The following is a 12,999-nucleotide window of genomic DNA, read 5'->3' on the forward strand; positions in this document are numbered from 1 at the left end:
AAAAAATTTAGTTTAACAAACAGAGCTATTAACATAGTTACTAGTAGGACAACAGAGGAACTGTTGGTGGAAAGCACTTACATAGCCTTTTTGTACTATGTAGAATTTTTCTTCTGTGTCACTTCTTTTATTGCTTTCTTCTGTCACAGGGATGAATTTTTCATCTCTTCCTCTTTTTTACTGGTGATTCAATAAGTGGTCCCTTGATGAAATGAACTTTGTGCTTAATTTCTCTTTTGCTTTTAAATATGCTGGTTTCTGTTCAAAACACCTTTATAAGTACAAGCTAAGTTAGATGCATTGCTGTGTTATATGAATATGTTGGCACAAAGTTGTGAGCTCCGAGTATGAGCTTATGAGTAGCAAAGCATTAAGGTTAATAATGTATTTTTTCTTTCTTTTGAATAGTTTCAATTTAGATCTAGAAGGAAAAACTTGAATTGACTGGGAAGTCAAACTTTGAGATTGTTCAGTTGCTACTGAATGTTAGTATGTTCTGTATATTATACCAGTTGTGTTCTCAGCAAATGTGGTTTTGGGAAATTTTATATCTGGTCATGGGTTTCTTTCTCAGTCCTTCTCTGTTCATTTCAGTCAGATCTCAATTGCTATTGACTATTGCTGGTAGAAATTTCAGTGAGTAATACCGTTGACTGGTGCCTGGGGGCGCCAGTCCAGACAGGTAGCTGTTTTGGTGCAATCAGATTCTGCTTATGTTTGGTCTTAGGAATGTTGCTGTAAGTCAAGAAAGAATTCAGATGGTCTTGAACTCTTTCACCTGGATGTCCCGAGTAGTGGGAGGATAGGCTTAGCACTGGTTTCCACTCAGTGTTGCTTTGTTCATTAGTCCCTGCTTGGATATGGATTGTGCACACTGCCCTCAGAATTTGTGATGCCCATTTCTGAGAAGAGATTTTACAGTTGTTTTTTCGTTGTGGGGTTTAACGTGGGTTTTGTTGTTGTTCTTTCTTCTTTTTTTTTTTTTCTGTCCTGTTCAAAAATTACTTTCCCAGGAAAACTTTCTTCAAGGCCAACATCTGTTTTTCATGAGGGCGACCTGGGACAAATAGTTCACTGACTTCTTTTAGATTACATAATGAATTAGTGACTTGGCCAAGAGTTCTTTCCTCTTAAGTTGCTTGCTCCAAGACCATAGACATCTACTTCAGCCATGATTCCAAAGGTTAATAAGAATTCAGCTATTCAAACTGATAGGTTTGTTTAGGTAGCTATCATTGTAAAACATTTCTTGTATAATTTTATTTTAACTATTAAAACACCTTGCAAATGAATAAATTACTGTGTTTTTTTCCCCAGGATGAAATTCTACCCTTCAAGCTTGTGATCAGATTCCCATTTATTTAGTTTCTCAAAGTTAGTGTTAAAAAATGTAACACAACCTGTAATTTAAATGCTAAATAAGGTCTCTCATGTTCCTATTCCTAAAATATGTTTTTAATACATATTTCCCTACCCCCAAAAAAACCCCAAAACAACAACAACAAAATTTAAAAAACCCAAAATGCATGCCTTCCTCCCTCCTTCCTCCAAAAAAAAAAACAAAAAACAAAAAAACAAGGCAGCACAAACATACTCATGGCAATAAGCAAGAGTTCTGTGGTTGTGCGCTGAAGATACAGCTTTCGGAAGCCTGGGGAGGCAAAGTCGTGGTTCAGCCCTTGCAAATGTTTCTTGTGTCTCAGAAGAAACACAGAACAAGGACATGAGTTACTTAAGTTGGTCTTCCGATCTCAGGGAAAAGGTGAAGAGAGAGGCAAAGCCAGGGTTCATTCTGAACTATTTGGTATGCTTGTGTGTAATGACCGCCAGTCCACACAAGAGCTATCAGCACCACTGTTGCATGGTCTGTGTAAGTGCGATTAGACAAATGGACAGCACTGTTGTACATCTGAGGCTCTGCTAATGCAGATCTGTGTAGCAGTGCTCCCTGACTTTGTCAGAGGCAGTGGCAGTAAGGCTGAGATCTCATCCCAGAGGATCATTCCCAGTCATAACAAAATGGCAATTGAGAGAGATGATAAAGCTGATAATAGGAGGAGGCATTAGTGTTTTCTGCTGCAACTTCATCATTTAACAGCCAGCCTTTAAAGATACGAGAGGAACCTTAAGATGCGCGTTTGATTCGCAACGGGAAAAAGGCTTAGCTGAATCTGAGAGTAGAGCAGACTTGATTGTCAGATGGGTCCAGTACAAAAGAGGGCAATAGTGAATAAATCAAGCTTGATCATGGACTGAACTGCTGGTCTGCATCAGATATTGGCTTGCCTGCTGTCTAAGCAAATGGTTGTGTGGTTCTACATTGTTCCCATGTCCCTGGATTATTGCAGCTTGAAGCCACAAGACTGATGGAGCATTTAGGTTCCTGAGTAAAGATTTCTGTTAAGTCCTGAAGTCCTTAATGCAGAGTTCTTATACATCTGCAGCATCACCCATACAATCTCATCTGGTAACTACTAATTCTCCTCAGGAAATGACCACTCAAACACCATTGAGTCCTGATTACTGACTCAGAAACTCTCACCTTTGCAGAAAAGGTAACTCACTCTTTTTCAGTGCAGTGTTGGTCTTACAAGGCTAATGCATTAGGTTTTGAAAGTTTAAGAAAGTGTGGGTCCTCTCAAAGCTTAAATCCTGCTCTACCTAACTGCAATATTATCTTCCCAATTTCAGACACTGCCTGCCAAAACTTTTTAAGTCCTCCATATGAAAAGACCATATTAAAAAATTACTACTTGTCCTGCATTTGCTTGTGGTATGGAGTGAAATCTCTGCAATTCTATGGGAAGGAGGGAAGAAGGGGGTTGGAAGACGACCTGGCAACCCAGATGGTGTGAAGTAGTATTGCTGACAGGTGAATTGGAGGCTATCATTTCCACTTGTGTTGTAGTACCCAACATGGTGACAGTCCCAAGAAATGTTGTTCGGACAGTGTGGCAGAGCATACCTGCCCATGGTGCTTTCAAGATTTACTTCTGTCAGTTGTAGAAAGAAACTGTGGCGCTAACAGAGTAGTAAACTGCTCCTCAAAACTGCTCCATAGTATGACCAGCTCAAACTGCTGATCTATCATAAGGTTTTTGAAATACATTCTGACTGTCAGGATGGACTATTTCCTGCCTTTCTATGCTTTTCTCCATTTATTTTCATCTTTCATAGATGTATGACTAATGAATAAAATGGAGTTTGTGTGTTAAGGATGTGATGAGCCTGATGGTTTTTACAGTTAAGTATTGTTTTATTCTCAGGGTTTCCAGAAATATTTGGAAGATTTTGATCCATATTCAATGGTAAGGAAAGAAATTAACTATGTCTTGCTGTTTAATATGAAATGCACTAGAGAAAATTTTGAGGGTTGGGAGGGGTAGGATTCTTGCTTGTTGGTTTGCCAAGGCTTGTGTATTTGTCTCTTCTGGTCATGTTGAAAAGGAGCTATCTTACTGGAGAAGATGGTCTGGTGTTTTGATCTTCCTCTAACATTCTCCCATAAACTACATTTATCAGCCTGTTTTGTGTTTCCAAAGTTGAAATGGCTAATCAATATATCTTTTCATAGTTTACCCCAGAGCAGATTATGGGAAAAGATGTACGGCTATTACGAATTAAAAAGGTAAATATTATATTATTTGATTGATGTTTAAAGGGTTCATGTAAACATTTCATGTACAATACGATTTACTGAAAAGAAGGAAAGATTAAGTTCCTGTTGATGGCAAAAATTAACAGCCTTTTTCTGAACTAAAATTCCCTTTTTATTAGGAAGGATCATTAGACCTTGCAGTTGAGGGAGGAATCGATTCTCCAGTTGGAAAGATAGTTGTGTCTGCCATCTATGAGGGTGGTGCTGCAGACAAACATGGTGAGTAACAATGGGGAATATGAATGATTCTGTGAAGTGGTTCCTTACGCTGGCTGAGAGTTGTTGGCTGACTTTCATAGCCATGCCTAGTACTGAGAGGCACATCTAGCTTGTCCAAAGCTGTCCAAGTTCTGTCTTGGCTCTAAGGGCAGCTCCAAGAGCAGCTCATGGTTTCAAGGGTGCCTTATGGCAAACAGCTTAGCTCTCTGGAAGTCACAAGAACATGCATACCAACACATCCAGGTTTTGCTGTTCATGACCAGTATCTCTCATGTTTTCCTTGAGAAGTCTAGTGATGGCCAGGTAGACAAATGGTGTCTCCTTACATTGTCTTTGGTCTTTGCCGATCTTGTCCCAACCTGCACCTAGGTTCATGTCACCTTTGCTGTGTAAACATCTCAGCCACTTGATCTCTCAAGTACTATGTTTCCCTTTGGCTCTTCACTGCTGTGAAGGCCTTTTACAGCTAGGGCTGTGCAGTTGCCATCTGTGTTTTACTCTTTAAATCCACTCCCAGCTAGCTGATTGTGTTTCATTACAGATTAGCAAGTCAAAATCAGCTCTAAGGACTGAATGTTACACATGCTTCTGCAAAGGAAAGACAGCCCTGCAGAACCTTGACAAAGGCCACTTACACCTTCAGAACTTTAAAGTAATGCTGCTATTTTCATAATAGTAACACTCTGCAATCAACCTCAGCTTGTAAACTGTATAGAATGATTACCCAGACAGGCAAACTATTACTAAACTACTACTATGGAAAAAATCTTACTCAGCTAGTTTCTTACTAGTCATGATCAATAGGAGATTAGTGTGGCTTTTACATGCCTAAAAACTCCTTTTGCTTTTGCCTACAGAAAACTTTCTTGTTTACGTCAATTTTTAGTGTAAGCCTCCACATTTAGTGAAGACACTTTTCATTATACACAGTACTGCATACATCTGGGACAGTGAAGACTCACAGCTGTTTGCTCACACGTATGTATACTGTGTTGGTCTTTTCTCCAGGAGGCATAGTGAAAGGGGATGAAATATTAGCTGTAAATGGCAAGATATTAATTGACAGCAGGCTGGCAGAAGCACAGACAACTCTAGCAAAAGCTTGGAACATGGGTGGGGTAAGTCACCTGCAACACTTCATTCTACCTGTAATGCTCATATGAGGTATACTTTTCTCCCATTACTTTGTTATATCAACACAAATGAGGTTGCAGACATCAAAAGTAACATGTATGACATATACTAGCAAAGTGAGCTAAAATCTGCAGAAGATACTGGTATATAGCATCTCTAAAAATCATACATGTAATTTATTGTGAAAGTTCATAGCATTTAGCCGCATGTCAAGACCATTATTTAAATACATTGCATTCCGAGTGTTCATAGTACATTTACCTGAAGAATCATAGAATCATAGAATAGTTAGGGTTGGAAAGGACCTTAAGATCATCAAGTTCCAACCCCCCCTGCCATGGGCAGGGACACCTCGCTCTAAACCATATCACCCAAGGCCTCATCCAACCTGGACTTGAACACCACCAGGGATGGAGCATTCTCAACCTCCTTGGGCAACCCATTCCAGTGCCTCACCACCCTCACAGGAAAGAATTTCCTCCTTATATCGAATCTAAACTTCCCCTGTTTAAGTTTTAATCCATTACCCCTTGTCCTATCACTACAGTCCCTAATGAAGAGTCCCTCCCCAGCATCCCTATAAGCCCCCTTCAGATACTGAAAGGCTGCTATCTCATATCTCTCGATATCTCTCAATATCTAATATCTCTCATATTGAAAATGACTTGCAAACTGCTTGGAATTTTGTGATAACAGCTTATCTTATCTTTGATTTCTTAACGTACAAGTAACTTCACTTAATTACAGTGAGTGTTTTCTCAGCAAGAGCTGTGTTCATTGTTAAATGACCAAATACAGAATGATTCTTAGAATAATTATTTTTAAAAGTTTGTTGTAAGACCAGGAGATTTTTTTCTCTAATTTCAGGATACTCAAACAGCTGAATACTGAATTAGCCTTTTTATGGAAGTCTTTAATAGAGATCTTTCTTCTGCTCCCTGTGGTTTTCCAGAAATAGATTGTCTTCCTCTATCAAGTATTTTATGGTGGTTCTCTAACCACTTCTAAAAGCCATATTAAGCAGCACGTTTCACTGTGCTTTTCTTCTTCAGGACTGGATTGACTTAGTCATTGCGGCATCACCTCCAAAGGAATATGATGATGAAATGTAAGTGCATAAACTTTCTTGCTCTGAGAATTAAAACGCTAGTAACGATAGTCTATTTCAAATATTTATTTATTGTGGACTAGATAATCTTTTGCATCACATGGCTGCTAATGTGATAGTTATAAATAGCTATCATGCATTGCAGCAGCGATTCCCAGACATTTCAAAATGGCTGCTCTCTGACTAGGTTGTACATGACCACATGCTCATACTTTCAGTTAAAGTTTGAGGATTTGAGATTTTGGTGGTGGTTTGATTTTGGTTTTGTTTGTTTGTGTTATTTGGTTTGTTTTGTTTTGGTGCTGGGGGTTTTTTGGTTCTTTTGGGTGGTTTTTTTTTGTGGGTTTTTTTTGTTGGTTTGATTGGTTGGTTTTGGTTTTTGTTTTTTTAGAAATTACTTCAGTCTGGGTCATTTATTGTGGTCCCGTGGATCTTAATTTGGGGGAACAAGTGCCCATAAGAATTCTTCATCACAACCATTTAATTCTGTTTTGGGAGGGTTTGGGTTTTTTAATTAGATTGCAATTACTATTCTTATCTAAGCCAATCTAAGTATGAAATATTCAAAAGTACTGATTTCGATGTCTTGGCAATTTGTGATGTTCAGTCTTTTGGGTTTTTTTTAACTATAATCAGCATGTGTGTGAAACAGAAGAATCCATAGCTTTAAGTGTATTAAGAGGTATCAGATTGGTACAACTTGCTTTACTTTAGCCAAACAGTTTCAAAGGCAAGACCAATGTTTTCTATCTTGACTGAAGTAGAACATCTGAAAATATCCTCTCTACCAACTACAGTAGCAGAGATGAGTTTAGTAGTAACTCTTCACCCGGACGCATTCTGTGTAGAATATCAGGGTATTAGTTGCTGTAAATAAATATGGTTCCACTGGCTAACATCAACTGAAGTTTGCTGTAAAATTGTGTTTAATACCTGTGCATAAAGTAACAAGCAAGGAAGTAACTGTTACTTGTTTTTGTTTCCATATCCTGTATATTTAGCCCTACTATTCCCTCATCAACAGTCAGTCCCAACACACAAAAAAAGGTTTTTGAAGGCAGTGCACCTGTGTACAGACAAGGGTATCTCCTGCAGCTGTAGCCACTGCAGTGTTCCCTCATGGTGAATAACCAGACCTGGGTTAACATGACTGTCCATTGTGAGGCTGCGTTATTCTTTCAGCATGTGCCTGCCTGTGCATTGTATGCCATGTTTGCTTTTGTTCCTGGCATGCTGGAATGTTCTTTGGGCTTTTGCCATGCCTTCCTATTAAAATATAAGTATTTAGCTTCTACTTAATAATGTCCCTTAGAAGTCCTCTGCAGAATTGGTTTCTCATCTGACAGAATGTAAAATAAATAGGCCCTGTCTAAACACATAGGATTAATCTATTTTTGTATTTTTTTTACTTATCTGTGGTCTGTTGCTATGGCTTTGATTTTATAAGTACATAAGTAACTACTAATTGCTTCCTTGTGAAGGCTTGTCCAAAGAACAAGTTTCTATTTCTATTATATGGCAGTGTGCCTGTAAACAAATATTTATGACTGGTTGCTTTTCACTGATGTTTGTTTGTGTTGTCACTATACAGTGGGTTTGTCCAAAATTATCCTTATGTCACAGTTTATTGTGTATGGTTTCTGTGTACTGTAATTACTGTAAGTAGTCATAGATCTCTAGAAGAATCAAGGTAATTTCTTACTGCATGTGGGTATATGTGGTCTTCTCAACTATTATTTACAATATGAATCAACTAAGAGCTATGATTTAGTTATATAAAATTACCAGAAAGACTAAAACTTGCATGACAGCTAAAAGCATCTGTTTCACAATCTCTTCTTTTTCCTGCAGGACATTTTTTTAAAGAAGGCTACGCTGGAGAAATAAAGTGTTTCCCCTGCATAAACCTGATGCTCTGTAAATTATTAGGAGATCAATGACCACAAGATATGCATCTTTATTTGAAAGAAATGTGAGCAATCAGACCTGTAAACTGAGCTAGGTACTTGAAATTGTCCATATAATTCAAATAATTTCAAATCATTCTATAGATGTACAGTAAGAAAGTGTTGAGACTGTTGAGAAGGGGTGCCAGTGAGCATAGCTTGGCCTGTGAGAACTCAGTCTGAGGTTTTTGCTATTTTCGGGGCTCAAATTCTGAAAATTGTCTATTTTCCTGGAAATAGACACCAAAATGGCAAACAAAGATAGAACACAGATGTCTGTTCCCACATGCAACACTTGTGATTACACGTTCACAGGCCAGTTTGGGTGTGAAAAGGATTATATTTTTACTCTGTACATAGTGATTTTCCCTGGAGAACTGGGAATGTAGATAGGTAACTTTTGTCCTCACTCATGTTCTTGTAGCTCTCTTAATATCAATTTTTGTTGCTCAGTTGTGAGTTGTTTTGAGTAAAAAAAAACCCCAAAAACTGCTTGTGGAAAAAATGGTAATATCAGGAGTGCTAGCATTATAGAAAATAATTTTGGTGATGCTTATACAGTATAAAGAATCTTCTCTATCAGCTAAGTAAATAGCTAGCAAGTAGTCCAGGTAAGATCACTATGTGTAGTCACAGTTATACTACTGAGTAGTTATATTGGTGGCAAAAATTACTCCCTCAAATAGTCATGTGTGGAAAACTTGGGTGTGATTCACGGTCTGCAGTTATGTACTTTGTTCTCAGTGAGGCTGTATTCATGACTGAACTGTGCAGAAAGTCACTAAGTGTAATATTTTGCTCTTGGTGACTGCCTTCTGTTTGAGTAAATTCCTCAACACCATAAAATCTATACTAGCCTGTCTGAATAGGCATGATTATGCTTGTAGACTTAGTACTTTCATTACATTATCAAGATGCATTCTTAGAAATGTCATTGCCTACCTTGCTTGTATCTGCCATTTTGCATTGCTTTTCATTATCTAATTCGCACTGGAGTCTTGCCTTTTGAAAGTTTGGAAACCCTTGTTTCTGTAACACAGACAAATAACAACTATGTTTCTGAGAGCTCTGTACTTATACAAGGATGATTCCTTATGTTGACTTTCTTCATTTGCAGTATTGTTCCAGTATGCCAATTAATGTATTTGGCCGGATACATTTATTAGAATGTTTAAAATGTTCACTCCTAACTAATCCGGAAATAAAATTGCATTTGCCAAATGGAAGAAATCTTGTTTCCTCTTTGTGTTGTACATAATAGTATTAATCTGCTAAAGTACACAGGTTACGGAGTTGATCTTTAATAACAGACTCATTTGCAACAGAATGCCACCTGTGTGGAATTCAAAAGAAAATTCACTATGCACAGTATGGAATTGTCACTTGGCTGAACTGCAGTAATCTTTGAGTTTTTATGGGCAAATCTGGTCATTTGATATCTGGCAAGCTCCTGAGTGCAGCTGCTCCAGTTTATTTCATTTGCAAGGTCTTTGGGTACATCTACCCAGAGCTGTAGACTTCATAATTTACAGACTAATCTAAATGCATCAAGATTAGCACCAGAGGGAAAATTGCAGCAGGACGTACTTCTGCTGCTCTGGTTCCCAGTTGCCTACATACTGCAACCATCTGGATAGCATGACAATGCAGATAGATGAGTGATGCTATCAAATGTTCTCTTAAGGGATGCTCTGATGCTATGTACCAGCAAATACAGGGACACAGTAATGCACCAGTAATGAACTTCAGCCCACAATCGGTGCTTGATTATGCTAATCTCTGTATCAGCACGCTAAGAAAAATAACACAGAAAACTTAATATTTTTGCTGGTGTTTTTTTTCAGAGACAAAAGAAACATAGAAAACTGAGCTGTGGGAAATCTGTGGGAGTACCAACAGTTAAGCTGTAGCCTTACTTCTTAGTCGCAAAACCATCTTTCTTCTCCCTGTCTACCCTGTTGACTTGATTTGCTTGGATACAGCTTAAAATGCATGAGAGACAGTTGAGGAAGTAGTTACTGTTTCTTACTTCATGTATCTTGAGGAAGTGTTAATTTGTGTGTTCAATCTATTGGCAAAGTTGCTTAAGGCAGTGTAAGGAGGTAGTGTTAGAAAAAAGGAGGCTGACAATTCTGATACCTTAAAACATTCTTAAGCCATTATTCAGGTGTTTTTTTACTTTATTTCTGGCTTATCAGTGTGCTGGGAGTGGATCACATCTTTCATTTGCCAGCTAGCTGAAAGAGTTGAAGAGCCCTACAAGAAAATACAGTTTTCAAGGAACTTCCTTTTCATTTACTTTGGTGTGTGTGAGCAGTGTCCCAGGTGTCAATCGTTTAAACAGGTGTGCCCTTTTGAGTTGCTACTGGGTAGTTTTCTGGTGGCTGCAATAGTTGCTACATGTGCCCATGCCTCACCCCTGTTCAGTCACGCCAACTGTGAAAAGATGATAGTAAGAGTATAGAGGACTTTTTTTTTCAGCCAATGCTTAGTTTCCTTTGGGAGTATGGAAACTCTGACCTGATGTGCAAGGAACAAGTCCAAGTACTTCACTGACAGTATCACGAATGCCTCAAACTGCTTTTAACATCAGATGGTTTTTTTGTTTTTCATTCACTATAATCTCAGAGGGAATATGTTGAGTTTCTCAGAGCTATTTGTTTGGTTAAGACCGCTCAAACCCCCTGTCTGTCTCTATGGGATAATAACCCAGAGGAAGAGTTTCTCAGAACTGTTAACAATCACTCATATTCTCTCAGGAATTTCTTGGCTGTGTTAGTCCCACGTTGTCTTCAGCGTACCCTCACAGTTGCTGAACTGGAACATGAATTGAATTAGAGGCTTGTGACTTTCACATCTGCTCTGTGAGCCTGTGCGTGCCTCTGTGCAGGCAAAAAATGTGAAACCTTATAGATTAGAACCATGGCGTGCATTATAAAATAGGAAAGACACTTGTTTATTACTCTTGTGGATATTAGCATGGGGAAGTCTTTGATTTATTACTGCAATTCTTCTACATTCAGAACTCATAACTTAGCCATTATTTATCACATGACCATGGCATCTTTGATAACTTGTAAGCATGTTTCAAAGAAATTTTGATTATAAAAAAATGCTGAATTAATAAATTTATATGCATACAGGGGGGGTGTACATATGTGAACACATCAGTAAGACTTCTTAAAATCTATTTAATGTGTGTGGCACACATGCAAGTAACCTCAGCCCTTCAAAAATATGAAATATAACCTTTGACTATAAATAAGTTGTTATAAGCCCTCTTACCTTAAAACAGGACTGAAAAACATGGTTTCATGTTCAAAGCATGTCTGCCTGGTTATAAGGAGCTTGATTAGGCAATAATTGATACATGTTTTCTGTATGCTCGGGCTGTGTGTTGACTTGGAAGCAGGATCAGACTGAGGGTAGCTGCTGTGGAATTCTTAGCCATCTTTCTACCTAAGAAATGTCCCCCTGTGATCTGTGCTGACCCTTTGGATCCAAGTCTGAAATCCCTATTATCAATTTATGATAAGGTAATAAGTGTTTGATTCCAATATTGAGTTTGTTCTCCAGTGGTTTTCTGCCCATTTTATCTTTTGCCATTGTTCTTGGGTTTTTTTTTCTTTATTTCTAACCTTAAGAAATTTCTGGAGCAGATTCCAAAACTCCCCTCTTGCAGACTTGAAATCTGAGGAGGCTCCAGGTGGGCAGCTCATAAGTCATACGAGCTATTTTCTTTGATATTGACAAGGATGTTTTCTTTCCTTCCTCCTAAGGAAGGCAGTGAAAAGTTTGCCTCTACTGGAATACTGGGGGCCTCTGCTGGAATTTTTCCTCTATTCCTATATCTGCATTTGCTGTGTTATTGAAGAAAACAGATAATAGTACAGCACTTTGGTGGGGCTGTGGTCTATTTATATTTGTAACAAGGTAACTTGGGCTATTTTCAATCTTCGCTAAAAGTATCTAAGATGAAAGAGGAAGTGGAGACACACACAGGAAAAGCAATTATCAAAATTTGTTATCATTAAGTCTGAACTTCTAGTTTTCATTTTGAATTTCAGTTCTTCTTCATTTTCTCAAGTAATCTTTAAAGGTTATGCCTCCCACTGCCCATTTTCTTGGCTTGTCCTCCTTTCATCTTTTCTCACCATTTCTCTTCCAAACATCAGTAGGACGTGGTAGTCTTCAATAGCTATAACAGAGTTTATGTGGTACTTTTGAAAGAAACTTTAGGAGAGGCAGACCATCCCAACATAAACTGAGTGAAGGTAGAAATCAGACAGCTTTCTTGAGGACAGGTGCTTTCTAAACAATAGGAAAGTGAGAAGGAAAGTTGCTAACAGTTATTCTTCATGTAAAGGCATGACCCCATCCCTACCCTCCTCCTCCCCCTTCACGCCCCCCCCCCCCCAAAAAAAAGTTCCATATTACTTTTCTCTGAGTTGTTGTTCTCTTCCCTCTGCCTTTCCCCTAAACCCCCATGTTTATGCTGACAACATACTGAAGCTTTAAAGTGTTAATTCCCTTAACAGAGAATGGAAATAACACTAGATGGAAAACATTCCATTAGAAACACTGGGTGCAAAATTAAGCTTTGATTAAAATTTTATGGTAAGCATTTCCTTGACAGGATGAAATAGCTTCTCAGGTTTATCTTTTGAAATGGAGTATATTACAATATTTCAAGTAGCAATGGGTTTTGTTGCCTTTCCTCCCTCTCCCAGCATAAAACCTGAAATGGTCAGAGAAGAGTGGCTCAGGAACACTTCTGAGAAGCAGCAATTCCAATGGCAAGGAAGGACAGATGGAAAAAAAGTTAAGGAGAGATACATGTTTCCATTTTGATTATTGACCAAGAACAGTGATGAAGCAGATCTTTGAGTGTCAAATATCAACCTGGTAGGACAAAAAAAAAAAAAAAATAAGAA

The 12,999-nt window shown here is 38.3% G+C and overlaps 1 protein-coding gene across 3 annotated transcripts in view; it reads left to right on the forward strand.

The window, feature by feature from the left end:
- The window catches only part of USH1C (USH1 protein network component harmonin), a 49,706-nt gene extending 41,179 nt beyond the window's left edge, over positions 1-8,527 (forward strand). For 2 of the 3 annotated variants that reach the window (XM_061342515.1, XM_061342516.1), the window contains exons 16-21: positions 3,267-3,308; positions 3,575-3,628; positions 3,778-3,877; positions 4,886-4,995; positions 6,064-6,119; positions 7,971-8,527. In XM_061342515.1, the coding sequence (XP_061198499.1) occupies positions 3,267-3,308; positions 3,575-3,628; positions 3,778-3,877; positions 4,886-4,995; positions 6,064-6,119; positions 7,971-7,983 (375 nt within the window). In that variant the 3' untranslated portion in view covers positions 7,984-8,527. Of the gene's footprint in view, positions 1-3,266; positions 3,309-3,574; positions 3,629-3,777; positions 3,878-4,885; positions 4,996-6,063; positions 6,120-7,120; positions 7,521-7,970 lie in introns of those variants that run through there. The other variant, XM_061342517.1, reaches the window with a different exon arrangement.
- Positions 8,528-12,999: the final 4,472 nt, after the last annotated feature.

This window comes from Neopsephotus bourkii, unplaced genomic scaffold (genome assembly GCF_033783945.1).
Source record: "Neopsephotus bourkii isolate Nb327-2 ecotype Australia unplaced genomic scaffold, CSIRO-AGI_Nbou_v1 NB_1792, whole genome shotgun sequence".
NCBI classification, from domain to species: domain Eukaryota; kingdom Metazoa; phylum Chordata; class Aves; order Psittaciformes; family Psittacidae; genus Neopsephotus; species Neopsephotus bourkii.